Raw genomic sequence first — 27,919 nt, forward strand, 5'->3', positions numbered from 1 at the left:
AGAAATGAGCCTTGGCGGCAGGGTTCAGGATGTGTTTACAGAATGAATGTCGATAGCGCTCCAGTGCGTGTATTAGCGCTGGAAAGCAACCCTTTCTGCAGGCCGGGGCGGGGAGGGGCGGGGAGGGGGTGGGGGCTGGGGGGGAAGGCATTCGGCGGCCTCGTTAATAACCTTAATGGGAATAAGACGGGCGGCGTGGTCGCATCACCGCTAATGAAGTTTTTTTGATTAAATTGCGCGCGGCGCCATGCGTCAGCAGTGCGGCGGCCTGGGAGAGGACGCTAGCAGAAGGACTGCATGTGTGCAGTGTTTATGCGAGCTGCATGCTTTTATACTGCACCGCATGCATAGGTGGTGAACGGCACAAAAACAGCGCAATATGAATGCATAATGCCATGTTCCGCACAGAAAGGTGTGATGGGGGAGGGGTTTGTTAAATGACTGGCAGACTATCCAATAGGCACCCTTCAGGACCACAGGTCAAGTCTCACACACAAACAGCACCCACTATCGTTACAGTCTTGTTTTCCAGCTCAGCTACTGTTAAGACGACTGCATTGGTGCTCAATGGCCATAACCATACACATACTGCTCATAGGTAATCAAACTTAAAAGGCTTATGCAAAGAACGAGGAGAACCAGCAAACACAGGGTGTTACACCTAGCTCACTACGCGCTCCATTGGGGACTAGTTTCAGAACAAAACATTATATGAATCAAGTAATTATAAACCTTTCTGTCTATTTGTAGTTTTTTTTTATTGTATTTTTCTGGTTTTATTTAGGTTTTTACGTAAATAGTTTCCGTCTATTTTTAAACGACAGCACACTATTTCTTCCTCTGTACTTTTATGATTATGTAAATCTGCGCGCTAAACGCTTGTGAAATTGTTTGTGAAATTGCTCTCTCTGCGCAGCGTGACATGAAAACCTATCAGATTTCTCCACAAGGGATAATAAAAGGCCTGCTACTCAGCGCTGAAAGGACTCTCGAAAAACATCACGATGACGCACCGAGAACCGGAAACAGGCAGAAACCGGATTCGATAAGAGTGGACCTAAGGCTGCGGAGAGCTTGCTCATCGCCTGATCCGGATGGAACACTCCGCATGCGGTCTTAAGTACAGGAAGGCACATTTGTACGTCAGACAAGAGTTCGCGGCGCTAAATGATGTTAGCCACGAGCTAGTCCGTTCTACGGGTGACACTGATCCAAAGACGCCCCGCTCCCTCCCTGAGCCGCCAGGACGATTCCACGGGCGCTGCGGGTGGCGGGGGGGCAACGCTACGGGGGAGAGGGAGTGAGCCGAAGTGAGCTGGACAGGCGGTGGGCGAACGAGGCCAGTAGATCGCGGAGCGTTAGCGCTGATGGGCTGGCGTACGCCGTCCGCCGCACCCGCGAGGTCTGTGGAAACAGGGCCCCTCAGCGATGAGCCCAGCGCCAGGCAACAGCCCAGCCCAATCACGAGACCCGTAACGCACGGGCTTCTTTAGTGTTTCGTTTTCACCCGCGCGCAGTTCTGTGTACATTTTTGTGTGCGTCTGTGCGTGTCCGTGTTCCTGTGTGGGTCCATGTTCCTGCGCTTGTCTGTGTTTCTGTGTGTCAGTGTTTATTTTCCTGTCTGTGTTTCTGGCCGTGTCTATGTTTCTATGCGTGTCTGCGTGTTCTAGTGTTTCTGTTCCTGTCTGTGTTTCTGTGCGTCTCTGTGGTTCTGTGTGCGGTCGTACACGCGTGTGTTTCTGTGCGTCTCTGTGGTTCTGTGTGCGGTCGTACACGCGTGTGTTTCTGTGCGTGTCTGTGGTTCTGTGTGCGGTCGTACACGCGTGTGTTTCCGCGTGTCTGTGGTTCTGTGTGCGGTCGTACACGCGTGTGTTTCTGTGCGTCTCTGTGGTTCTGTGTGCGGTCGTACACGCGTGTGTTTCTGTGCGTGTCTGTGGTTCTGTGTGCGGTCGTACACGCGTGTGTTTCCGCGTGTCTGTGGTTCTGTGTGCGGTCGTACACGCGTGTGTTTCCGCGTGTCTGTGGTTCTGTGTGCGGTCGTACACGCGTGTGTTTCTGTGCGTGTCGTGGTTCTGTGTGCGTCGTACAGCGTGTGTTCGCGTGTCTGTGGTTCTGTGTGCGGCGTACGCGTGGTTTCCGGTGTCTGTGGTTCTGTGTGCGGTCGTACACGCGTGTGTTTCCGCGTGTCTGTGGTTCTGTGTGCGGTCGTACACGCGTGTGTTTCCGCGTGTCTGTGTTTCTGTGCGCGTCTGTGGTTCTGTGTGCGGTCGTACACGCGTGTGTGTCCGCGTCCGTGCCTGAGGCAGCGGGCCAAGCCTCCCGCCCGCGCTCTTTCCCCGCGCAGTGGCGGTACGGCAGGTGTGAACGGGAGGCCCCGCCTCCCCCCGGTCGTCTTGGAGCCGCGCCTCGGCGGGAGAGAGGAGGTGTGAAACGGCGAGGCGTGGCGGCGGCGGCGGCGGCGGCGGTGGCAGTAGCGGCGGTGGCGGCGGCGCGGGCTCACTCACGCAGCTCCTGCAGTTGATGCCAGCTGCAGGACGCGGGGCAGGCGGTGATGGTGAGCAGCGGGCAGGGGTTGCCCGCCAGCGTGTGGCACAGGGTCTGCTTCCGGAAGAAGACCACGCGAGGGTCCACCGCCTCCTCCAGCATCTGCAGATGGGTCTGAGACGGGGGCAGGCCTGTCAGACTGAGGGACTGAGACACCCCACGCACATGCACAATGCGCTCATATGTATGTGCAGTATGTACTCTCACACACACACACACACACCAATGCGCTCATATGTATGTACAGTATGTGCTCACGAACACACACACACCAATGTGCTAATATGTACCTGGAGGGCAGAGTAGGTGTAGGGGTAGTGGTAGGCCAGGTAGCACACATCTTCGCTGTGCGGGAAGGTCACGGTGAAGGTCAGAGTGTAGAAGGCCGGGCCTTTCGAACCTCTGCTGGGGCAGAAATGGTTTCTGCGGGGTAAAAACAGAAGAGCAAATGGAGTTCCCGGGTTTCAGTCACAAGGGAAGTGCCATTTCTGTGAGCAACGCGTGTGAGAAGCCTGAGTGTGGTGCCGGAAGGCTCCGGGGCGAGCCCGGGCTTGTCCTCTCACCGGTAGTAGCAGATCTCTGAGCCGGCTCTGACCCAGTGGGGCCGCCCCTCCAACGCCTCCCGCACAGAGTACAGGACCGGCTGCATCCCTGACATCAGGAGAACCTCTGTGAGACCCACTGCTCCTCACCCACACACTCACCTGCAGACCCTCACCCACACACTCACCTGCAGCTCCTCTTCATCACGCCCAGCACTCCTCACCCACACACTCACCTGCAGACCCTCACCCACACACTCACCTGCAGCTCCTCTTCATCACGCCCACTGCTCCTCACCCACACACTCACCTGTAGCTCCTCTTCATCACACCCAGAGCTCCTCACCCACACGCTCACCTGCAGACCCTCACCCACACACTCACCTGCAGCTCCTCTTCATCACGCCCAGAGCTCCTCACCCACACACACTCAGCTCCTCTTCATCACGCCCAGAGCTCCTCACCCACACACACTCAGCTCCTCTTCATCACGCCCACTGCTTCTCACCCACACACTCACCTGCAGCTCCTCTTCATCATGCCCAGAGCTCCTCACCCACACACTCACCTGCAGCTCCTCTTCATCACACCTAGAGCTCCTCACCCACACACTCACATGTAGCTCCTCTTCATCACACCCAGAGCTCCTCACCCACACACACTCAGCTCCTCTTCATCATGCCCACTGCTCCTCACCCACACACTCACCTGCAGCTCCTCTTCATCACACCTAGAGCTCCTCACCCACACACTCTCACCTGCAGCTCCTCTTCATCACACCCTGTGCTCTTCACCAACACACTCACCTCCTCTTCATTACGCCCAGTGCTCCTCACCCACACACACTCACCTGCAGCTCCTCTTCATCACACCCAGTGCTCTTCACCAACACACTCACCTCCTCTTCATCACACCCAGTGCTCTTCACCAACACACTCACCTCCTCTTCATCACACCCAGTGCTCCTCACCCACATACACTCGGCTCCTCCTCATCATACCCACTGCTCCTCACACACACACTCACCTGTAGCCCCTCTTCATCACACCCAGTGCTCCTCACCCACACACTCACCTCCTCCTCATCATACCCAGTGCTCCTCACCCACACACTCACCTGCAGCTCCTCTTCATCAGACCTCAATGCTCCTCTCCCACGCAGACTAAGGAACCTCATCACCAAGCCCAGTGCTCCTCACCCACACACTCATACCTTGGTGAAGGTGTCCCAGAGCTCCTCCTCATCATACCCAGTGCTCCTCACCCACACACTCATACCTTGGTGAAGGTGTCCCAGTGCTCCTCACCCACACACTCATACCTGGGTGAAGGTGTCCCAGTGCTCCTCACCCACACACTCATACCTGGATGAAGGTGTCCCAGTGCTCCTCACCCACACACTCATACCTGGATGAAGGTGTCCCAGTGCTCCTCACCCACACACTCATACCTGGATGAAGGTGTCCCAGAGCTCACTGCGTGTGATCTGACGCCTCGCCGTGGCGTCTCTGTGCTTACCGTAGTTGAACTGGCTGTTGCCCTTCTCGCAGCAGATGACGTTGAAGCGGTACGGGACGTCGCTCTGCATGCCGCTGACCTCAAAGTAGAACCACTGCAGGTGCTGGGAGCAGTTCACGTCCGCGTTCAGGATCAGGTCGTACTCGTACCTGAGGAGGACGAGGGGAACAGAGGAGGAGGAGAGGAGGAAAAGAGGAGGAGAGAGGGAGGTTTCGAGAGGGTGAATATGTCCCGTTCTGACCATTCCCCACATTTTGTGCGAACATAACGAGTCCCTTAACACCAACTTCCTAAAGAGGCCAAAAGGGTGAACACTGCTAACCCCGGCCCATACCTCATCACACACACACACCAATGTTCAGTTCTGTCAGGTCCAGCCTGGACCACCTGCCGAGGCATTCTTTTTACTGATCCTTAAACTTTTCCCCACCAAGTCTCACCAAAATAAATCTATTTTTCCACAGAGTTATGGCTAAAAAGGCAGCATCCCACAAAGTATATCACACAGAGATTTTGACAGAACGTTATACAAAAATACAACTGCGGAGCACGGTGCACAATTGGACACGATTCATGAGGGGAGGCGGCGAGTTACAGAACCTTCCCTTGGTCGTAGGCATTTCTCTCACACTAGCGGTATTTCGTAATATATATACGGTGCACAAAATGGGGCCAAATCTTTGCAGACGAGAAAAAGAGACAAACTGGCTGCATAATTTTACACTCAATCGAACATCAAGGGGCTGAAAGTGAACACACAGCAGCGCCCCCGCTGAGCGCAGAGCACACAAAGCAGTTACTCAACGCAGTTACTCAACGCAGTTACTCAACACAGTCAGCGCAGCCACAGGTTTTTACCAGACGTGCGACATCGCTAAAGACACGGGTGTGTCCTCTGCAGTATCTCCGCGCTGTGACCCAAGGAGAACCACGCACAGTTGAAATACGTCAAAAACATTTCCGTTTACCAAGAAAAAAAAAACCCTCAAATTTACAACAAATGTGTCGTTTTTTTTTTTTCAAATTTGTGTGCAGTGCTTTATTTTTTAAAGGGGGTCCACAGGGAGTGATCCCATGACCACGCGTGAGCGCTGTCAGGCAGACGGAACTCGACCGGGCCGCACCTTCGGACTTGGATGGCTTTGCGGAGGTTTCCGGACTCAAACTTGGAGTAGAAGCGCAGGGAGTCCGGGTGCTCCGACTGGCACTGGGGGCTAGCGGGAGAGAGAGAGAGGAGAGAGGAGAGGGGGAGAGTGGGATGAGAGAAACATTTATTTCTAAATCTAAATTTAAGGTGAAAGGTGGATCGAATCCAAAACCTCAGTTTTCAATGTTTTTTTATTTTTAGGGTTGCACTTTTCTTTATGTACTCCTCCATTATGAAAGCAGACAACAGAAAGGAAGAATCAGACCTGCATGCTCAGCAGGTAAATCAAATATGCAGGAGGATGCAAAGGTTTGGGCCCCCTTTGTCAGAGTGTATGAACCTCTAAGTCAACAGAAGCTGACCTGACCTCCACACGGTTACAAAGTTAAAAATCTTCATGCAGATATTAACGCATGATTACTATCTATCCGTATTTATTACTGATTCAAAGTCATAAAGTAAACTGAGCACGGCACGCACTAAGTCCCTGGCACCCAGTCAGTCGGAACTTACTGTAGTAGCACCTCCTTCTGCAGTTCCCCAACAGCTTTCTGTTTATTTTTCCAAGTCTTTCTATTCTTGCTTTGGGATTTTTTCCCCCCACATCCATTCATAACTCCTCTAGCTCAGATATAGTCATTGGTGTCATGCATGTTTGAGACCTCCCCACAGATATTCAATAGTATTCAAGTCTGGGGACTGTTACGGCCATTCCAAACTGCAGTAGGCCTTTCTTTCACGGCTGAGGTTTAATGAAAGCGTACTGAAAGGTGCACTTCATGGGGGGAGGGGTTGCTAGGTAAACTTTTGGGTAAACTTATCTTGGTCCTTGCTGGATTTCATGATTCCACAGACATTACCAAGAGCACCAGGACCAGTAGATGCACAACGACCCCATAATGTCCAAGATCCAACACCATATTTCAACGCAGGTATGACAACCTTTTCAACATATGCATCCCTATTATAATTCCAAATCCACCATGGGTGTGTCTGGCCAAAAAGCCAAAACCTGGTCTCATTTGACCACAACACAAGGTTCCAATTCATCTGTAATAAAAGCAAATGAGTAGCTGTCATGCATTAAAATAATATGGCAGAATGATATGGTGTGTGTTTATGTGAGACAGAGAGAGAGAGAGAGAGAGAGAGAGAGAGAGGGAGATTGAGAGAGAGAAATGTAAACAACTAACAATAGGAACCTTTGCAGAAAAAAATATTGAATTCCTGTTGCTGTTGTTGCTTATGAAGGGAAAAATAATTAAACCTTAATTTTACAGCATCCCAGGAGGTAGTGCTGAAACGCGCACGGAATGAGAATATAAAAAAGTGCCTGAGGTGCGTGATGTCAGAATCGGTAACGGAGAGGATGACGGCCGTGTGCTTCTCAGGGAGGCATGAGAGCGCTGGAACTGCTCCCTCATGCATACTGAAGAGGAGCTGTGCTCTAGAATGACACGGCAGGGAGTCAGAGCTCCTCCCCCCCACCCCGCCGACTCTCCACACAGAGAACACTGACCTTCAACTGCTTTATGACAGCGTAATTGCATCACTGTGTGTGTGTGTGTGAGTGCGTGCATTTGTGAGTATGTCTGCATGTGTGTGTGTGTGTGTGTGTATGGGGTGCGTGCATGTGTGAGTATGTCTGCATGTGTGTGTGTGTGTGTGTGTATGGGGTGTGTGTGTGTGTGAGTATGTCTGCATGTGTGTGTGTGTGTGTGTGTGTGTGTGTGGGGTGCGTGCATTTGTGAGTATGTCTGCATGTGTGTGTGTGTGTGTGTGTGTATGGGGTGCGTGCATGTGTGAGTATGTCTGCATGTGTATGTGTGTGTGTGTGTGTGTGTATGGGGTGTGTGTGTGTGTGAGTATGTCTGCATGTGTGTGTGTGTGGGTGTGTATGGGGTGCGTGCATGTGTGAGTATGTCTGCATGTGTGTGTGTGTGGGTGTGTATGGGGTGTGTGCATGTGTGAGTATGTCTGCATGTGTGTGTGTGTGTGTGTGTATGGGGTGCGTGCATGTGTGAGTATGTCTGCATGTGTGTGTGTGTGTGTGTGTATGGGGTGTGTGCATGTGTGTGTGTGTGCCCGGTTCCTCTCGGGCCAGTTTTTCTTACTAGTATATTAGGAAACATTGACTCAGACAGTGGCTGTATTTCTTCCAGCTTATTTCACAAGGTTACAGCAGAAGACAAAAAGTTAGGCTCTGCCGTCCACAGAGAAACGCTCCATGGTGGCTACTTTTACAAGGCAGATCAGACCGGTTCTGCTCCTGCTCAGAAGCGTGGAGGACGACAGACAGAGAGGGAGAGAGCCGGAAGAGGAAACATGAAGACGGACATTTTGGTTCCTCAGTGGCCAGTTCAAGGCCTCCTGCTTTACATTTAGAGCTAATCACGGCTATCGCTGGAGGGTTTACGCATGAGGGTTATGTATAGCTGAAGGGACCAGAGGACTGTGCTGTGCGCTTAAAGCAGTAATAGCACTGCTCTGACAACCCATCTTCTCTGTGGGGCTAGGGGGAACTGGGGCTGAGGAAATGACTTTAATCGGAACCACCCCACCCCCCGTGCGCGACAGGGTTTGGCCGACACTGAACTCTGTAGTGTTTGTGGCTCTGTGTTTGGACAAGCTTCTGCTATGCAAATGTTGACTTTACCTCAGGGAAATCTGCAGAGTTAAGAAACCAACTCTGAAACCAGGGCCTGGGTTTTGCCTACGTGCACAGTTTTGACATATCTATATGTTTTCGTCGCTATTGTTCTTTAGCTAAATATCCAGGGAAATAGGCCTGCTTTAAAATGGCTCCATTTGACATTATCATCTTTACCCAGAAGTAACAACCAGCAACTGCAGTTATTCCACAGCAGTGCGACCTGGCTGTTTCACGGGAATCTCCAATTGAAATTCAAAGTGCTTTATTGGTATGACAAAGTTTGCATCTGTATTGCCAAAGCATGGCAAGGAAAATGTGGAACATCAGATGAAAAACAAAGAATAATAACAGAACACTGTGATTGTATAAATACATTTACCCGTACATACATATATATATATACACACATATTAAGTAGTAATAACATATTAATACCACAATAATAACAACCAAAATCTCTCTCTACATGACACACTCTCTACACACCACCTGAAAAGAGATGGGTGGGTGTGCGGCAGAGTGCTGAGGGTGTAGGGGGGCGTCTCTAAGTTACCTGGTCTCCTCCAGGTCAAACGCCACCCTGCCAATCACGTCCTCCGGGTTCAGCTGCCTCCGAATGTCCTCGAACACCTTCTTCCTGCAGGACGGAGCGGGACGGCCATGTTAGAATCGGCGCCCCCGCCCCACACGCCCCATGTGACCCGCTGTTCCACCGCCGCACCCACAGGGGAACTGCACACGATTCACGCTAACCGCGCGTCCGTCCGTTTGGCCGGCGCTTTCATCCACAGCGACTCACAAGGCTGTTACGGCCACTTACACCAAGCGCAAAAGCCAAGGGCGCGCTAAGAGCATAAGCACATAGTACACAGTGATAGTATGGATAGGACTCAATCACCGTCCATACTATTACTGTGAAGCTATATTCACTACAGGAGGAGGAAATGAGACCATAAGTTCACAAGCGCCTGACACAATGGTCTCGCCGGTAATCACAACCACGGATGCAACAAGCGTCACGCCCCCATTGCATCAGCTAATGCGCGTTTTTCTCTTTCAAAGTGCAAGTGCAACAGCTCAGTGCAACATGCATTGTGGCGACAACAGACATGAATGTTAAAATTCAAAATCACACGTCGCTGCGAGCAGATTTTCCGAAACGGCGGGTACCAAACGGAGGTCACCGCCACCGCCGGTGATAATGGCTCAACCGTTAAAATGGCCGACCCGTTTCCATAGCGATCAAGGAACCGTCAGCGGGCCGAAACGAGTGTCATCTTCACCTCGCAGTCTCGCGTACGCACACCTGCGAAGGCGCCTGAGGACGAGTCGGGTGTAGTGGGGGGAGGAGCAGGCCAGGGGTAAGACGAACGCCTGGGCGCACAGGTTTTCGAATCGGGGGGCCGGCGTTCGCCGTTCGTTCGACAACAGCTTGGAAAATTCTCCGCTGAGCGAGCGGCGAACAGAGCGGGAAAGTCCGGAGGGCCCGGCAGAGACCGTTCACAGCACATTAACGTCCCACCAGCGCTAATGGCTCAGAAGAGACGGATATTTATCCATTACACATTCCGCACCTGGCTGAGAAAACTCTCATGACTCGAAACTAAACTTTTTTTTTCTTTCTTTCTTTGACTTTAACTTGCCGAATCCAAGACGGGGCACAAAACAAAGAAACACAAAAACGAATTCTATCTGACGTTCTTTTATGGTGGAAAAAAAAAAATGTAAGTAAATATATTTGGATATCTTTCCCCCGGTTTCGGCAATGTTTGAGGCCGGTAATCTGATTAACCAGATAATCTTCACAGTGCGCTCTAAAGCCCGTCTATCTGAGAATTTTACGCTGTGAGAAAATTTGATTTAGAACGCCTTTGACGGCTTTGAAAAGTCTCTAAGCTTCTTCCCTGTCTTCAAATTAAGCTTCGGATACACAGGAGGTTCGGAAGAAAAAAATGCCTTCTATTACGCGAGTTCAAATATGTATTATTGTTTGCTGTACAAATTCGGCTTTTAAAAACCTTTGAAAGGAGCGTGAAATACTGTATGAATACATGACATTGGTAATATTGACCAGAGATTCAACTTCACTTTCAAAACTGTTATTTCAATAGTACAGGAAGTGCACTTTTCACATAATGAAATGTGGAAAAAATATTTGGCTTACCAACCTGCCAAAATATTTATCCTACAATGTGATCTTTTGAAACTAGAATATATGAATTATTTAGCTTAGAACGCTCATTGAAATTAACCCTAAAAACTGAATAGAGCAAACGTGGGTGTGGCATCCTTATGACAGGGCTCAAATCTCCAGGTCATGTGACCAGTGACCTCACTACAGCTGCTCCACTCTCAAGCCGCAACCGGGTACGGGCGTGGCAAAGGCCTCCATGATGCGTCGGTCCCAGCAAAAGCAGCACAGAGACGTGTGTGACGGGACGATAGGCGGTGGGGATAAATAAATTTAGCGGTAATCCCTTCCCCGTGCGAGCGAAGCCGAATAAAGAAAGAAAAAAGTAAAACGGGAAACAAGGCCGCTGCTCTATCGAGCCCTCCTGGGTTCCCACAGTCCACAGAGGAGCGGGCGGGCGGGCGAGCGAGGGAGGGAGGGAGGGAGCGAGGAAGAGGAGCGTCGGCTGGAACGGCAGGCGCGCGGCGGGCTCGGGGAAGGGCTCGTTGGAACGCATTATTCCGTTTGATCGTGGGCCCCTCTGGGGCGGCGCTCCGCGGGATTGGTAAAATAAGGCTTCCCAAACATCGAAAGGCCCAGCAGAGCGCGGCGGCTCGCTGGGGCTGGGCTCAGAGAGCGCATCGGGGGGGGGGGGGCTAGGCACTGCTCCTATGGTTCTATGGTCCCCAGGGACAGCAGAGCCTTCTGGTTTTCGTTTGCACCTGCAAATCAGCAAATGCTTAGGGATCGAGAAACCGGGGGGAGGTGAGATTCCTGTGCATTGGACCGCTTAACGATTTATGAATCAAGCGCTGAATGGCAGTGAAAGCCAGCGGACGCTGCGTCTCTCCGGGTGAGGGGCATGCGGACCCCTGGTTTGGGGGGGTTGGGGGGTGGGGGGGGGTACCTCTGCACGTTAGGGTCCCGCGCGGCCATCGGCTCCGGGCCCCGGGGAGGGAGGTGGCCCCACAGGTCCGGGAAGGCCAGGGCGGAGAAGCCGGGGACGGACTTGGTGCGGGCGGCGGCGGCGGCGTAGACGCGGGGGTCGTGGTGGGGGACGCAGGGCCGGCGGGCGGCCAGCAGCCGGTCCACCGCCGCGAGGCCGCCCAGGGCCCAGCTGTGGAAGTCCTGCGCGCTCAGAGCTGGGGGCGGGGCCGGGGGCGGGGGCGCCTCCCTGGCAGGGGCCCGCTTCTGCGGACGGGCTGTTCCGGGATCCCCCTCTGGCGTGGCGTGGCCCCCGTGTCCTGGGCTCGATTCCCCGTTTGGGATATCCTCTTCTGAGGTGTCCTTGGCCTCCATGTCAGCGTCTAACTCCTGAAGGAAGCAGGGCACTGAGTCACTGCACAAAATACTCCAACTAGTCCTACAGCCACTGTTGAGTCACTGAACTGAGTCCTACAGCCACTATTGAGTCACTGAACTAAGTCCTACAGCCACTGTTGAGTCACTGAACTGAGTCCTACAGCCACTATCGAGTCACTGCACTATTGAGTCACTGCATTAATTCATACTGCTGCCAGTGAGTCACTGGAGTCCCTTCAAATCAGTGAGTCACAGACATGCTCTACACAAGTCCCTTCAAATCAGTGAGTCACAGACATGCTCTACACGAGTCCCTGCAGACACTGAGTCACAGGCGTGCTCTACACAAGTCCCTGCACAGCAGTGAGTCACAGACGCGCTCTACACAAGTCCCTGCAGACAGTGAGTCACAGACGCGCTCTACACAAGTCCCTGCAGATCACTGAGTCACAGACATGCTCTACACGAGTCCCTGCAGATCACTGAGTCACAGGCGTGCTATACACGAGTCCCTGCAGACAGTGTTTGACTCCAGGCGCACAGCCAGAGCTTTTGACAGCGGCTTAACCGCAGCACTCGGCGATTATAGACGGCAGACCAGCGAGCCTGCGTCAGACGGCTCTCTCTCCGCACACGTGCAGAGCGATCACCCGCGGGGGCAGAAGAATCACACTAATTCCACTCTATTTTCTCCTCGTAACGAAACCCGGCATTTTCTTGCTGCCCCAGATATCAATATCATCTCCTCCCTCAACAACAATGCATTACAAGGAAAACAAACAGCTCAATCCTCGCGGCGCCCTTGAGAGCGGGTCGGCCCCCGAGCCCCGCGTTTCCCGCTCGCAGTGACATCAAAAGGTGCGCTCGCCTTTGATATTTAAAGCAGATTAGGGTCTAGCCAGCAGACAGGCAGGAGGTTCGCAAAATCATGAGCGCTAAGTATTCCTTGCAGGCTAGAGAAATGAAAAATTAATTCAGCTTCCTTGCATAATTGGTGCTGGTTTTCCAACACGGCTGAAGTCGAGTGTGGGGGGGGAGGGGGAAGGGGGGAGGTTTGGGTGTTAATTTCAGGAATATTCCGCATAATGATGAAATTGGAGAGACGTCCACAATCTGCGCCCATGAAAGCAACGGTGTGAATCGGCAGGAGGGAGCTCTGTTAAAAGCGGCTGGACACTTCGGGCCAGGCTTCGCCCGCTCAGCCCTTGACAATCCTTTCCTTTTATGGCCGGGCCTCGGCTCCCCGGGCGAGCAGAAACCCTTCAGGCTCCTTTCTGCATAAGCGCCCAGCCGCCAGGTCGAATGATTTCGGATTAATTGAATTTTCACCTGAGAAACGGGCTCTGGGTCTCCATGGTGAAGAGAAGGAAAGAGAGCTCCCGCTGTCTGAAAAACTACAGCCGGAGGAGTCGTGCCAAAGTGCCTCTGGGCTTCAACCTCGAATGCTCTTTTTTTCCGCCCAGTGCGACAAAATGTCTGCGAACACTGTCCTGCTGTTGAAGTCGAGGCTGCTCATTGTTTCTGTGATTTGCATTTTGAAAAAAATAACAGGGACGTGGCTCAATTAGTGTCACACAATGCAGCTTGAAGCCACAGTCGCTTGGTCCCATTTACTGGACTTCCAATGTCAATTTCTCCACAACAGAGCAAATTAATTTTAAATTCTTTTTTAAAAGATTTTTTCATATTGATACTAAAATACATTTTTTTTTTTTTAAAGTGTTCTTCCAGCATTGGCCAGCACTCAAGAGCAGCTAGTCTGGGGCTTGAATTGTACGATAAAGACACTGGGCATTTTTCTTTTAAAACAGGATAAATAGTTTAGATATATTCATGTTGCAATAACATTTGAGGAACAATACAAAGTTAGTGACTAACACACATTAGATTTTCTTTTTACCAAACCCCCATCATGAAACAATAGGAAAAAGGACTCCAAGCGCATACATGACAACATTAAATCATTATTGCATTAATACTTTCCCATTTTTAATTAAATGAGCAGCTCCAGTGTACATAGTAGGACAGTCTTCTCAGTAGTAGTCCCTCAGTTTCCTGTAGTCTACAGCATGACCAAAGGAATGCCCAGGAATGAGCCATGGGACTACATATCCCATAGCCACTTTGCAAAGGTGGCACCTCTGGGCTCACTGCTGAATATATAATATGTAGTCAAAAACTTACAGCGTACAACATTGAGCACAAGCTTCTAGAATAAAGACAATTCATATGTAATGTATCTAAGGCAATGGAGAAATGTATAGGCAATTAACTTGGCAAACAACTAAAAATGTAAAAATGTAAATGCTTGCAGTGCTGCAGCTTTATTACAGAAGCTTGAAAATGGTATGATTCAAACCAGGACACGCGGGGCATGCAGGACATCAAAAAAAAACTGCAATCAAAACTTCCCTCTTTTTTAACAATTCTAACCCGAATGATTGATGGCGGAGTCAGGCCACGCCCTTTGTAGTATCAGCAGATATTTTTGGAATACATTACGCTTTGCCGTTTCCTGGAAAACCTCCGTCTTCGTTTCCGAAAAAGCTTCGGGTCCCGGGTCCGGAGCCATTTAATTTACTCTCTGTCTCCTGACATGCTGAATTATAGCGCAGGAGGCAGACAGCCATAAATTAATTGGAGGGGCAAAATTTTTCAATGCCAGTCATTAATCTTAGGAGCGATGCTATTTAAATTAAAAGAGTGGCGCCGGGTTCGGGCAGACGCGGGTGAGGTGGATCAGCCGGAGTCAGGCTGATAGTTCTGCTGGATTTAGGACTCGCCCGCGCGGAGAGGGGGAACCGAGCTGAAGGCACGCGCGGCCTGGACGCGCGTTAAACGCCATTGCGTCATCGCCAAACTTCGCCTCGTTCACCAGCGGGGCACAGATAAGCTAAGAAACCCTCAGCGCCCTGGAGGCCAGGCTGGCCGCAGCGCTGGGCCTTCTCCAGAGAGGAGGGGAAAGCGATGGGCTAGGGAGGGATGAACGGTCCGCCGTTTTCCGGAATGGTCTTACTTCAGCGAGAGCGTGCGACCTGGCGGGCAGAGTTCTGCGTGCTCCGCGTCACGGGTACATTCCGACCTGAACAGCTCGAGGGCTCGCAATCGCATTTTAGATTTTCGAGTGCTCTTCCCTCATACGCGGTTCTCCTTCCAGTGGACCGATGTGAGGGGGGGGGGGGGGGGGTTGCGGTAATGGAAGATTAAAGACCCAGAACAGGCACTGGCTTGTGAGACGGGTAAAAAGGTTAAGGGAGGGGGCATCGGCAAATAAAAACTCAGCCGCGCTATTAGGGTAGTGCGGTCGAGCAAGCGCTGTTTCTGTCGACAACGCAGCGCTCGGTTCACCCGACGGTGAACCCCTTGCTCTCTCCATTGACAAAGGGCAGAGCAACCCATTTACTGGCGTGCATATACGTTAGACCTTTATTAACCTCGGAAGTGTCCCTGAGATTAAGTCCTTGTTGTAAGAAAGGTGTGGAGGTATGTGTGTGTGTGTGTGTGCCCACTCACGTGAGTGTGTGTGTGTGTGTGCCTGCTCACGTGTGTGTGTGTGTGTGTGTGTATACTTGTTCTCGCGTGTGCTGTATAAGCGTGTGGAGCGTGTGTGTGTGTGCCTGCTCACGTGTGTGTGTGTGTGTGTATACTTGTTCTCGCGTGTGCTGTATAAGCGTGTGGAGTGTGTGTGTGCCTGTGTGTGTGTGTCTGTCTAAAAAGCAAAACAAGTGTGGACCAGCCTGTATTGCACACTACGATTGTCCTGTAGATTTTCTAGGCCTTTGTTAACAAAAATTTTAAAGACCTCCTCCACTCAAAAACATGTTTTTTATGGTTATCTCCTCTTGGAAGCATGACTTTCACGATTCAGATGGATTTTTGTGCAGTTGCTAGAACGCCTTTTTTGCATTCTTCCACTGTAGACAGAGAGTTTCTCTGTACTTCCCTGAAATCTGTGTTCTGAGTACCCGCAAAGATATGCAAATTACAAAAGAGTGAGATGTGTGAACTGAAACTCAATGCTTTACCCGAGTATTGCGTAATACAGGTTACACTGTATTATGCAATGCTGAATATATGAGGAGACGTGCATAAACAAAGGGTGGCGAACTGAAACCTTAGGACAGCAGCCTGACCAGTGACATCGCTGTGCCCGGTGGTCTGCAGAATAAGCCACACTGCACTGTTTTTGGGTGTAATCCTGAGGCAGGAACTGCGCTCCACTTGATGCCATCATGGAATGACGTGCACATTCAGGTAGTGTTCTGTTGATTTGTCCTAACCTTGTCAAAATATCCTACCAGTAGCACAAATTTATAGTCATGTCCATCAATCTTTGCTACCGTATCGGAAAATACAACTGCAAGTACACTGTGCTATTTTAGTGCCCAAAAAGTATTAAAATGCTTCTAAGCTAATTACATTATTATTTCCATTAATTAATCCAAAAACAATCTCCAAAACATTCTGGCCTGGGTTGTCTAGAGACTTCGTAGCCAAAGGCTATTCCTTTCCTTAATTGCAACTCTTTTGAGGGCATGGAGGTAATGCAAATTCATAGATTCTGGCATTCTAAATGTGTACAGATGCTAACAAGCCATTTCTAGCAGTTTACTGAACATATTTTGATGGAAAAACCATATTAAACTAAAATCATTGGGGGGGGGCAGATTAGGGTTAGGGTTAGGGGCACTTTACCTGGAAGTCATGGAGCAGCTCAGGGCACAGCTGCAGGTACTGGCTCAGCTCCTCCGGGGGCCTGTCCGGTTTGGGCCGCTCCCGCAGCTTGTCCGGGTCCGTCTCCAGGTCGTCGTCCTGCCGGTGGAAACGCGTGGTGTTCAGCGCTGGGCGGCGCGCGGGGGGGGGCTGATCCTGGATCAGGTGTGACGCGGCGCTTCCCGGCAGCGTTGCAGGGCCCCACGCTTGATTAAGACTCCTGGGGGAGCGGAAACGCTGGCGCTGGACCGCGGCTGCTCAACCCGCCATTAAGGGCTGCGGGCGAAGAGGACAGCTGGGACGGTACGGACATTTTGTTTTCATTTGCATCGCGGCGTCCCGACCGGCGTCGGGGAAGATGGCCGCCGGCTCGCCGTTACACCTCCCGCGAGGAGAGCGAGGAGCGGAAACGACGAGGCTGTTTCGAGCACGATCGCCGCCCCCCCGGGACCCCGACCGCCGGGAAGGAAGAGGACATTCTGTCCATTCCAGCTCGTCCTTTACCTCGAAATTTACCGCATAGCCCTCCATTTGCTTTCGCCGTGAGACCGGCGCTGAGGGGGGCTGCAGTCTGGCCTGCACGTCCAGTAAACCGCTCCATGCGTTTGGGAACTTTAGTCAGCCCCGTTAGGAAGGGATTTGATGAATTAGCCGGTAATTAGTCAAGTGATGAAATGTGTTAGACGGTGTTACATGAAAGAGCAGTGAAAAAACATGGATGCCGTTTGTGTATACAGCTGTGCTGAGCTCTCCTTGATACTTTTTACTGCCTTTAGTATAAGAGACTGGACTAAGCTTAGCGAAGGCTTGAACAAATTCAGATTCTGATTTACGCTCCATAGCATGTTTGTGTGTTCATCCAGGTCAACGGCACTCCATTCTCAAGCGTCTGCCTGACACCCCGCCTACTTTTAATGCTGTCCATGACCATAGCCCAACCCCTAGTTACGCTACAGGCACAGGCTGAGCAGATTCGGTTACAGCCTCGCCCCCTTGTCATGAGGAGGGATCGGTGAAAACTGGCAAGCCGAATGGGAGCCCGCAATCCTAAAGGGGAAAGATAAATGTTCTGGTTAACACTTGCCGAGGGACTCAGTGTGGTTCTGCAACCTCAGAGAGGATGAGAAGTTCGAGTCCATATTAAAGAGAGCCATAGCTAGTCCCACTGGAGCACTGCTTTTCCATTTACAAACACATCTCACGGTCTGGTGTTGAACCCTGACCGCGTTAACGCCAATGACAGCGACAACTGTGCCGGCGGCCTCGCTGGGCTGCAGGTCTGGCGGTGTCACCCAGGGAGGGAGATTTAGGTGAGAAGGGCTGCTCCTGTCTGAGGGGGCAGAGTGAGCTCCTCAGTGGGTCCATCAAACGCCTCCAGTCTAGCTGCACCAGACGTGCTCCTCAAACACGAAGACTGCACTGCTGGGACTCGGCATGAAACACGGGGGGGCTCCCGACAGAAGGCTCTTCGGGGAAACCCCCGAATTACAGATCAACACAGCGGTGGTACGGCCTACGAAACAAGGTGCATTCGGGCTTTCCAAATTCGCAAGGGGGGGTTTAAAACGCTAGTTTAAAATAACGAGTCAGGGGAAGAGTGGCCAAATAACGAGTCACCAAGAGTGGCCACCCAACCCTCCCCCCCCCCCAACCTGACCTGAGGCCCAACGGGACACGCCGAGTGCAGTTCCCACCTTTGCTCTGCCTGCCTGGAGGGCAGCGGCGAGGAGGAGGAACGCCGCCCGCACCAGCAGGGGGCGCGGGACCTCCGAACGCTGGGCTCGTGGTCCGGGGGCAGGGTCCACGGGCGCCGCGGGACAGAAACAGAGGGAAGAGTGAAAGGAAAGGGAACCTGCACACCACCAGCAGCGGCGGCGGGAGGGAGAGGGAATGGAGGACCTGACGCTGCACCCGCCCCAAAAGCGGCCGGCGTTGAAGCGAGCTGAGGTGCACGAGCGTTCAGGTACACTAGCGTTCAGGTGAACGAGCGTTCAGGTACACTAGCGTTCAGGTGAACGAGCGTTCAGGTGAACGAGCGTTCAGGTGCAGGAGCCGCTGAAGGTGTTACCGGAGCAGGAGTCACCACAGGCAGGAGTTACACAACAGGGTTCACCACAGGAGCAGCAGCAGGAGGAGGTGTTACTGGAGCAGGGGGTCAACAAAGGAGGGCTTACTGGAGTCAGAGCAGGAGCTGGCCAGGATGGTCTAACCATCGCAGCATTTACAGAACACATAAAATACTTGCAGAACAATAAAAAAACTTTCAGGACGTTCTTGGAACTTTTTCATTTCCCACCGCGCGATCTAAAAAGCTATTTAAGAACCCCCCCGCCCCAAAAAAAAAAAAACTTGGCAGAGAAGACAGGAAGCCATTTTGCGTAACCAGATATTGTTTCGGAAGTTTCCATATCTGTGAGAGTTAGGGCAGGCGCAGTGGAGCGGGCGGCCCGTGCGGTGCGTAGGCCCCCCCGGGCCAGCCTCAGCCCACCGGTAAATACGTGTTTGGCGGCTCGCCGAGGGGCGGCCCGACCGCCAACCGGCACGCCGCCACCCGGAGGGAGCCTAAGCGGGTCCAGCGGGCCTTAGCGGATCAGCCCCCCCCCCCCCCCCCTCCCCGAGCTGGTGATGAACACGTCCACCAGTGCATGACGGTCTCGCCCTCTCTCTCTTATCTTTCCGAGCGAGCGAGCGTGGGGGGGGGGGGGGTTTACGCGCACCACCCCCCCCCCCCCAGGACTCATGCGCAGCTCTGCACAGCCTGGGGCGGGACCAGCCAGCCGAAAGGAGGAACGAACGCACCCCCCCGAGGGGAAAAAAATAAGCACAGGCCACACCCAGCTTGCCAAAAGCCAGGGATCTGATTGGATTCAGAGGGTGACGGACAACGATTTATGGACCCATAAATCGGGGCGGTTGCCGAGGCGATGCGAACGTGGAATCGGGTTTACCCCTGACCTCCCAGCATGCACCTGCCATTCACTTTTATTCACTCAGCCGCAAATTAACTGGGAGCTACAGTACTTACACCTCCGTAAAAAGTACCCCTCCCCCCCCCCCCATATTTGGAGCTCTTTCGAACTGAAAAATCACTTACGTACTCCAAGCTGTCAGAGTCGCCATTTTGAGCCTCGTCGTCGCTGTCCTCTTCCAAGCCGTCATCTTTCAAAGAAAGCAAACACACGGTTATGGATCAAAAGGATCAAAAAAAAGACTCCCCCAATTTCGACTCTTCACCGCAGATTTTTTACTTTGTCCTCCACCGATACCGCGGAAACCATTCAAACGTGAGTCACGACAAACCTTTTCAACGCCGCTCTTCTCCGCCGTCTTTCGTTCTCTCGACCAGGGAAATAAAAAACGGCGCCGGTTTTCTTTGGTCCGAGGCGAAAGTGGCGGATGATTTTTTTTAAAGCGTTCCGGGGCTTTCTGAGCGCTCAATAGAGCTGTTCCCCGCGCGCGAAGGCAAGCGCGGCGCAGATGGACCCTGATAAACGGCCTGAAAGGCTCGGGCCGCGCGGAGCGGGCCTCACGCGCTCTCCTCCGTCTTTACAAACCGCTCCCCGCGTGAAGAGGATTTTCACATCTGTCAAGAGGCGGCAGGCCTTGGAAGGCTTCGGCAAGTTAAAGCTTCTCCTGGGCACGATATCCATTAAAATGCTTTTTTTCCTGGCTCAGCTTTACACAGAAAAGAATATTGAGAAAATTGGCCGATCCGGTCTGTTGGTCAGACGTTTCTATCAATATGATACATCTTTTTGACAAATGCGGCATAAAATCTCGCTGTGGTCTAATCCACAATTTCAGACAAAACCGGAGGTCATTTTGTTTTTGCTTCGATTTTCTTTCCCCTAACTGTACAAGAAAGGAGACCTGCCATTATGTGCATATTTCTAAGGAGAGCCTACTTATGATTTCTCACGACAGGTCTGCCAATTTCACATGGAGTTTTTAAAATCGGCCTTAAATGCAGACCAAGTTATATTTCCCACCCCCAGCTTGCAATGCACCCCACTGTGGTTTAATCCACAAGGCTAACAGTTTTAGCCCAGTACGTACAGTACAGGGGTGTCCCATCTTATCCGAAAAGAGCCGACTTGGGTGCAGGTTTTTGTTTTAACCCTGAGCTCAGACACCCAATTCTGCTTATAAAGGTCTCAACTGAAGACCATGTTTAGTTAACCATTTTAATCACGTGTTGTAGTGAGGGGCAAAAAAAATAAAAAAAAAAAACCACCCACACTAACCCAGATAATATTGGACACCCCCGGTATGGTACTCTGCAATGAACTGTGGGTATTTCCACAGGCTCCTCCTTCAGGCCCCCCCTTCATTCCATCTTTCCTTCACTCCATCCTTCCTTCCAGACTCCTAAGTATGCTTCCTCTGTACAGAACTAGGACACGGGCACACCAGGCCCGACTAAAGACTACAAACCAAAAGCTGACAGTTTATCCTGTAACACAATCCGCATCGAGGAGGCATTTCATAAACTGAACACGCCGCCCCCCCCCCACCAATCGGGCCAATTGCGTCGTCGCAGGAGGAGGGCGTGAGGCGAACAGCGTTCGAGAGGCGTGGCTCTGCACCAGCAGGCGCTCGATGTGGAGGCGATTCCTCCGGGCGCGGCCGTCAGTCGTTCCCTCTGCGGTCGCGCGGCTGGCGGGCTCGACGGACGGGCCCCGCAGCTGACGGCGCAGCAGAGAGCGGGGCCGAGAGGGTCGCGTTAAAAACAAACTACACAAAAACGCACACGTACAGAGGAGGAAACAGAGGAAGGAACGCAGACGTCCTGCAATGTGGCGGGAAGCCAGGGCGGAATAATCCGGAATACGCAGATCCCCCCCCCCCTCTTGGCAACTGCAGCTACAGAGAGAAACTTTAATTTGAAGGGTGATTACGGTTGTTAGCAGCAGGTACGTGTGTGTGTGTGTGTGTGAGTGAGTGAGTGAGAAAGAGCGAGAGAGAGAGAGTGTTTGCATATGTGTGTGTAAGAGATAGAGTGTGTGTGCATGTGTGTAAAACTATTTGAACATGTTTAAAAAATCACCCTACAAATAATTTTTTTAAATATTAAGCATTTTAGGAGCATCAAATGACACATTTTCTCTAACGTACGTGCGCCTGCCCCGTTGCGTCAGGTGAAGGCGAGGCACTTGAAAAACGACCTGGACAAAATAATGCTTTGCGCACTCAATTTGCGAAAAGGATGGAAACTTTGTCCTTATCTTGACAGCTGGCCTCATCCTAGGTTATGTTTGCGTCACGCCAGAACCAAACAAAAAATGTGTATGTTTTTTGGTGGATGACGTTCCAAGAAAACAACTCATGTTGGATTCATAACCCCAACGCAAAAAGCAGCAAATATGAGTTCTGACGTGCGCCACCTCGGTTTTTAGAGTGCCTGAGAAATCATCCGAATTAAACTGTCACACAGACGCCCGGACAAAGCGTCCCGTGTAATTGGGCCGGGAGGCCAGGGTGACTGTGGCCGGACTTCCTGTGTGACTCACGCGCGGTATACAATGCCAGCCACAAGCGGGGGCGCTGGCCAAGCCAGTCCTCCATTGCCCAGACTCCTTCAGCCAGGTTCTTCATCTGCGGGAACGTGGATCCATTTGCGTTTCACCGGAGTGACTAAAAATGAGCCTTTTCAAAATGGCCTCCAAAACATGCACGTGAGCACATAAAAGGTATCGAGGAAAAACCAAATTTGTCTGACTTTTTTTTTTTACCTCCTGTTTCCCTCAAAATGGAATGAGTGGATCTTTACTTCCTCTTCCGTTTATTTCTGCTTTTTATATAAATGCCCACCTGCTTCTCACACCAGGTCTCACCAGAGAATTTCTCTGTTGATCTGATCAATGTTCCCACAGCATTCGCCTCCATCAGTCACTGCAGAATAACCTGTCCTGTGGTTATCAGGGGAAGGCATTCGGGATGGAGTGATCCAGCCATTTTTAGCAAGCTCAACTGCAACACTGGACATTTAAGGAGGGGAGGGAGGGGTTTTTCGGGATTGTGGACGGGAGTAAAGGAGTAGACCCTCACCCTGCGTTCCTGGGTCAGTGTCCAGGCCGGGGGCAGGCCTCCCAGGCAGGGGAAAGGTGTAGAGGCTCTGATCTGAGGTCAGCGGGAGGGGGCACTTTGGGAAACACTTCCTCATCAGCTGAATGGACAATTCTGCCAGGGACTCTGTGGCCTTATTGGCCAGGCAAGTCTAGGGATGAAACAAAAACAAGGAAGAGACCAAATAAATGAGCGCAGCAAACTAACCGGTCTGCAATCTGATGGTTTCTGTCCTCTGCGGAAAAACCCCAACGCTTCCCAATCCGGAAAGGCACGGCAAAAAGAGCTTTATTTATTCCGCTCTGTTTTTGTCGGTTTCCGCATTTTGTTTTTAAATGAATGCAAATGACTATTCAAAGCAATAAGCCTGTTGTGAGCAATAGCTACTCCAATTCCAGAAGTTAATGATAAGAAAGGGAAAGTCATTAGTAGATTAGAGCAGAAGGTTTCAAAGGAGCTAGGGAGAGGGAGAAAGAGAAGGAGAGAGAGAGGGAGAGAGAGAAAGCAGAGAGGGAGAGAGAGAGGGAGAGAGAGCAGAGAGAAGGAGAGAGAAAGAAATAGCAAGAGAGAGAGTGATTCAGACAAAGAGAAAGCAAGTGTGGGAGGGAGAGAGAGAGGGAGAAAGAAAGAGGGAGAGGGAGAGAGAGCAGAGGGAGAGAGCGTTACCTGGGTGGACTGGAACAGCAGGCCCATGCCCCCGTGCGCCTGCAGGGCGTCCCGCCCGGCGCGGACGTTGGTGGCGTGGTGCAGGCAGTGCAGCAGGGCCCTGCGGATGGGCACGTGGGCGTTGGCGCCGTCGCGGCTGTGCCAGTCCTCGTACAGCTTCAGCAGGCTGGACACGTATCCCTTAGCGACCGCACACCGGCTGTTGGCCTCTGAGGGGAAGAGAAGGCGTGGTCAGAGAAGAGCAGGTGAGCGGCAGGAGAGACAGCAAGGGGCAGGTGAGGAACAGGAGAGGAACAGGTGAACAGGTAAGGAACAGGAGAGGAACAGGCGAACAGGTGAGGAACAGGTGAACAGGAGAGGAACAGGTGAACAGGTAAGGAACAGGTGAGGAACAGGTTAGGAGTAGATGAGCAGGTGAGGAGTAGAACAATACTAGGCTCAAGTTACAGATTTGGAATATTTTTATGATCGGGGCCAGAAACGGGTCGAAGATTAAAACCAGGATTAAAGTAAGGGTTAGAATTAAGGCCAGAATTAAGATTAAATTCAGGCTAATATCACAGCCTAATACCGAACAACTATTTAATAATTAATACTTTTTGATCCCTTGCCTACCATAATTAATGGTGGAAATTTCAGGAACAGAAAAATAAATGCAGCATATTTCAGATGAAACAGCAAGCTGATCTCCTCAATGGGGTGATGTCATAAAAGGAGGCTTTCTGTTGGAAGATCATATGGCCTTTTTCGCAAGACAAACAACCTCACTAAAATGTTGCTGCCAAATCTACTCACACACACAGCAGAGTATATCACGCACATGTCTTAAGTGAGTTGTCAACTCAATGTAATGTCACGTGTAATTTATTTGTTAATAAATTGAGCAGAAGAGAGCTTCTAATTAGATGCTTGTCTATTTTAGCAGGACAGCTGTTGTACGACTGCTGCTGTTGAGGCAGTCTTGTTCGAGCAAAGACTTAGCCAGACCAGGACAAGGGAGGCGACCTGCAGAAATCCATCGAAGACAAAAATATCTTCACACAAAATATCTTCAGACCACGTCTTTGAATTCAAGACTTCGTCGAGGGTTTACTTCAGGACTGCTATAATACGCTTTGTGGTTCTACATGGATTTCACCGGAAAGAATCTAATTTTTGTATGTTCTAGATTGGCGTAGGTTAACTTGCGCCTAATTTATCAATGTTGTGCTAACGAAATGCCGTTAGCCACGTCTAGCACTGTTGCCCAGCTGGATGCCATTAATGTTCTTTTGCAAGTCGCTCTGGCTGAGAATGAAAAGCCGAGTATGAAAATATGAAAAGCAGAGATGTGCGCGGAGAGGTCTCGCCGGTTCCCGCACTTCATTCGTCTCCATGGCAATGGCACCGCGGTTCATTCGATCGCAAACTCTTAAAATCGGGCAGGTAGGTTCGGCGTCCGGCCCCGGCGCGAATTAAAAAATAATGAACGACCCCGAGAGACCCTTTTAAAATATTTATTCGGCCGCGACCTTCGCATCAATTAAAGCATTAGCCCCCGACGGCGCGCCAGAGCAAGGTCGGCCCCCAGCTCCGGCTGTTTACCCTCCCGGTCGGAGTAAATATTTATCGCGCGCGGTCACGGTGGATATTCGCATTCGCGTAAACACTTCCCCTTTTTTCCCTTCCTGGCAGGCCTCGGACGACGGCTAATTAGATATTAATGTATTAAGCGGCAGAGGGCACGCGTCGCCGCGCCGCAAAGTCAGGAAAACAGCCGATCCGGGAACGCCGCGGAACGGTTTCTCGACGCGCCGACACAACCGTTTCGCGTTTGCGTGAAGGAGAAAGAATCCATCAGACTTCAGAGTGTAGCGTTTCGCTCTCGGCGAAAGGGTTGGCTTGTTGCCTCCCACGCCACGGCCTGCTTTTCGGAGAGATGTTTAGAAAAACAGCTGGAGAGAGACGGGCTCAAGACTCGAGGAGGACAGAGGTGTCACAACTGAAAGGCCTTACGGTCACAGGGAGCGAGACATTGTGCAAACAGTAATAGTCTAAGCAAGCTATCTGCTCGAGTGAATGGAGAAGAATGTCCCTCGAACATCACTAAAGGAGGAAGTGGAGTGCTTTCCCCTCAGTCCCTTAGCGCCACTAAACCTTAAAGAGGTAATCGACTCCCCCGTGATTTGGATGGACAATGTAATTGAGAACCCTGAAAAGAAACTAAGGCAAAACAGACAGACCCAGATCACAGTTCTATCTGGTCTTAATAGCTAGAGAAAAACAGGGCCTCTCTGCTCAGAATGGACACCTTTTTCTAGGCACCTCCTATTCAGAAAATATACACAAGACACCTTTTTCTTTACATTTAAGTAAGAACAATTAAATCCGCAGAGGCAAATTACACAGAGAATTCCACAGGTGATAAGTCAGGAGGAACTGCGCTTCGCAGGGCAGGAAGCTGATATAAACCGAAAAGTTCCTCTACCCTGGTTTCACCTCCCCGCCCCCCCTTCTCAACACGGCGGGCCTGGGCTCCGAAAATGCTGCGCCGCGGTCAGGCAGGACGTACCGCCGGGGAGAGGCGCGGCGAGACACAACGAGCAACACCTGTCGTACTGATTAACATTTGTCACGGTCATAATTGCGCAAAATCAACTTAGCGAGTAAATCACCGCTCGGGCCCCCGAATGCATCCCGTCACGCCGCCCGGCGGGCCCCGGCCCGGCCGCGCCGCCCTCGTTAGCGCCCGTCTGACTGAGCGTCGCCAACGTGCGGCGGGAGTCGGCGCCGCCTACGGTACCGCTAGGAAAAAAACCGCCCCGGCGCCGCTGAGCCCGTATAATCAACGCCGCGCCCCCGCGCCGAAGCCTCTACGCGAGCGCGACCGACAGAAAACGGATTCGCCGAGCGCTGGCTTTAAAATAAACAGCGGCTGTATTAATTTGATTAGCTGCAGAGGTCTAGGAAATACATCACAGGGAACATCTTGACAAAAATCATAATCTGCAAACCGTGCATTCATATTCTAACCTGCAATCATACGCTTATATTCTGATCTATAATCATGCTCTTATATCCTAATCTGTAATTATACACTTCTATATTAATCTATAATGATGCGTTTGTAGTATCACCTATAATCATGTTGTAATACACTAGTCTATAATCATGAGCTTGTTTGTACCCTAATCCTGTGGTTCCCAAATCTTTTTTGGTCAGGCCCCCCCTTTGATAATAGGACATTTTTTTTAAGCCTCCCCCGACATCAATTCGGTACTGTGTCTTCTTCCTTTAGTCCTCACCACGCCCCGCCACCATGTGATGTCATGTGATGTGATGTGATGTAATGGAACATAATGTGATGTAATGTAATGTAATGGAACATAATGTGATGTACTGTAATGCAATGGAACATAATGTGATGTAATGTGATGTGTTGTACTTTAATGTAATGTAATGTAACTGTGCCCTTGTCATCGTGGCTGCGCAGGTATCGCCATGGAGACTGCGCAGACGGAGGGAACGGCGCAGCCGGCTGCCGGCGCTTTCAGGACGAGCCCGCGGGCGTCTCGTTTGGCAGAGAGTAGCGCCCGGCACATCCGCTCATTACCATTCCGTTTTGGGGGAGAAAAGAAAGATCGTAATTAAGTTGGGTTTTTTTTTTTTTCATTAAAGAAAAAAAAAAAAACATCGACAATTGCCAAAAACCATTTAAGCGGAAATTTCTCTCGATAATTGCAGAGCTAATGTGTTGATGTTACAAATTTGAGTCGGACCGCTTCTGTGCAAAAACATCAACAAACAGAAAGCCTGTCATGTCCTCTCAAACAGATGGCAAATGACGGCCTTCAAAGAGAAAATAGCAGCTGTTAGACAAGGGTGGCTTTTCGGTGGCCCAGAGACTCTTCATTGTGATTTCGACTTAACGCAGCGGCCTCGTCCGCAAAGAGAACCCAACATCGGTACAGTACGGACCCGGATAACCACCGCAGGCTGTCCTCAGCTGACCTGGCTCTCGGTGCTTTAGATACTAATTAGATCTTATCAGTGTAAAGGTGGCTTCGCTGATTAAGCCATCAGGATCTATTAGCAACAAAAAAAAAGTTCACATTTTTCTCTTACGAAGCAAAAGAATCAGCAAAATTCGAGACAGCTTAACCGCTATAATTATAACATGGTTGAGCAGCTCTGGCTAATTATAAGAGCCGACCAAGAAGGACATTAAAAGCTGCACAGACGTACATCTGCAACACGGTCCTTTTAATCATGTACTTCACCACAATCTTAAAGACGCTACAAGGATCAGCATTACCACTTACATCATTATCATTTTCTCAAAGGACGGTTATCTGCACTGCAGGTGAAGCATTGAAGTGAAAGCCAGCCAGCCAAGGAAAAGTCCCGCTGCTCTCTCTCTTCATTTCAACCTATGGGGTGAAAACCCCAAACCGAAAAACCCTCCAGGTGGGTCCCCAACAGCCCCCTCCCCAGCCCCTGTGCCAAGTGCAGCCCTGCTTTAACCCTCCCTGATAGCTCAACGTGGGAGAAGATCAGATTAGCTGGCGAGAGCTGCATTCAAAAAGAAAAAAGAAGAAGAAAAATGACAGCGTAACAAAA

The 27,919-nt window shown here is 51.1% G+C and overlaps 1 protein-coding gene across 3 annotated transcripts in view; it reads right to left on the reverse strand.

The window, feature by feature from the left end:
- LOC135242284 (cytosolic carboxypeptidase 4-like) overlaps positions 1–27,919 on the reverse strand; it is a 193,227-nt gene that overhangs the window by 72,430 nt on the left and 92,878 nt on the right. For 2 of the 3 annotated variants that reach the window (XM_064313294.1, XM_064313293.1), the window contains 12 exons: positions 23,321–23,529; positions 22,637–22,805; positions 19,683–19,747; positions 18,283–18,363; positions 16,571–16,687; positions 11,481–11,887; positions 8,957–9,040; positions 5,728–5,817; positions 4,604–4,752; positions 3,108–3,195; positions 2,835–2,967; positions 2,505–2,658 (listed from right to left, as the gene is read on the reverse strand). In XM_064313294.1, coding sequence (XP_064169364.1) covers positions 2,505–2,658; positions 2,835–2,967; positions 3,108–3,195; positions 4,604–4,752; positions 5,728–5,817; positions 8,957–9,040; positions 11,481–11,887; positions 16,571–16,687; positions 18,283–18,363; positions 19,683–19,747; positions 22,637–22,805; positions 23,321–23,529 — 1,746 coding nt within the window. The remainder of the gene's footprint in view (positions 1–2,504; positions 2,659–2,834; positions 2,968–3,107; positions 3,196–4,603; positions 4,753–5,727; positions 5,818–8,956; positions 9,041–11,480; positions 11,888–16,570; positions 16,688–18,282; positions 18,364–19,682; positions 19,748–22,636; positions 22,806–23,320; positions 23,530–27,919) is intronic. The other variant, XM_064313295.1, reaches the window with a different exon arrangement.

This window comes from Anguilla rostrata, chromosome 16 (genome assembly GCF_018555375.3).
Source record: "Anguilla rostrata isolate EN2019 chromosome 16, ASM1855537v3, whole genome shotgun sequence".
Taxonomy (NCBI): Eukaryota; Metazoa; Chordata; class Actinopteri; order Anguilliformes; family Anguillidae; genus Anguilla; species Anguilla rostrata.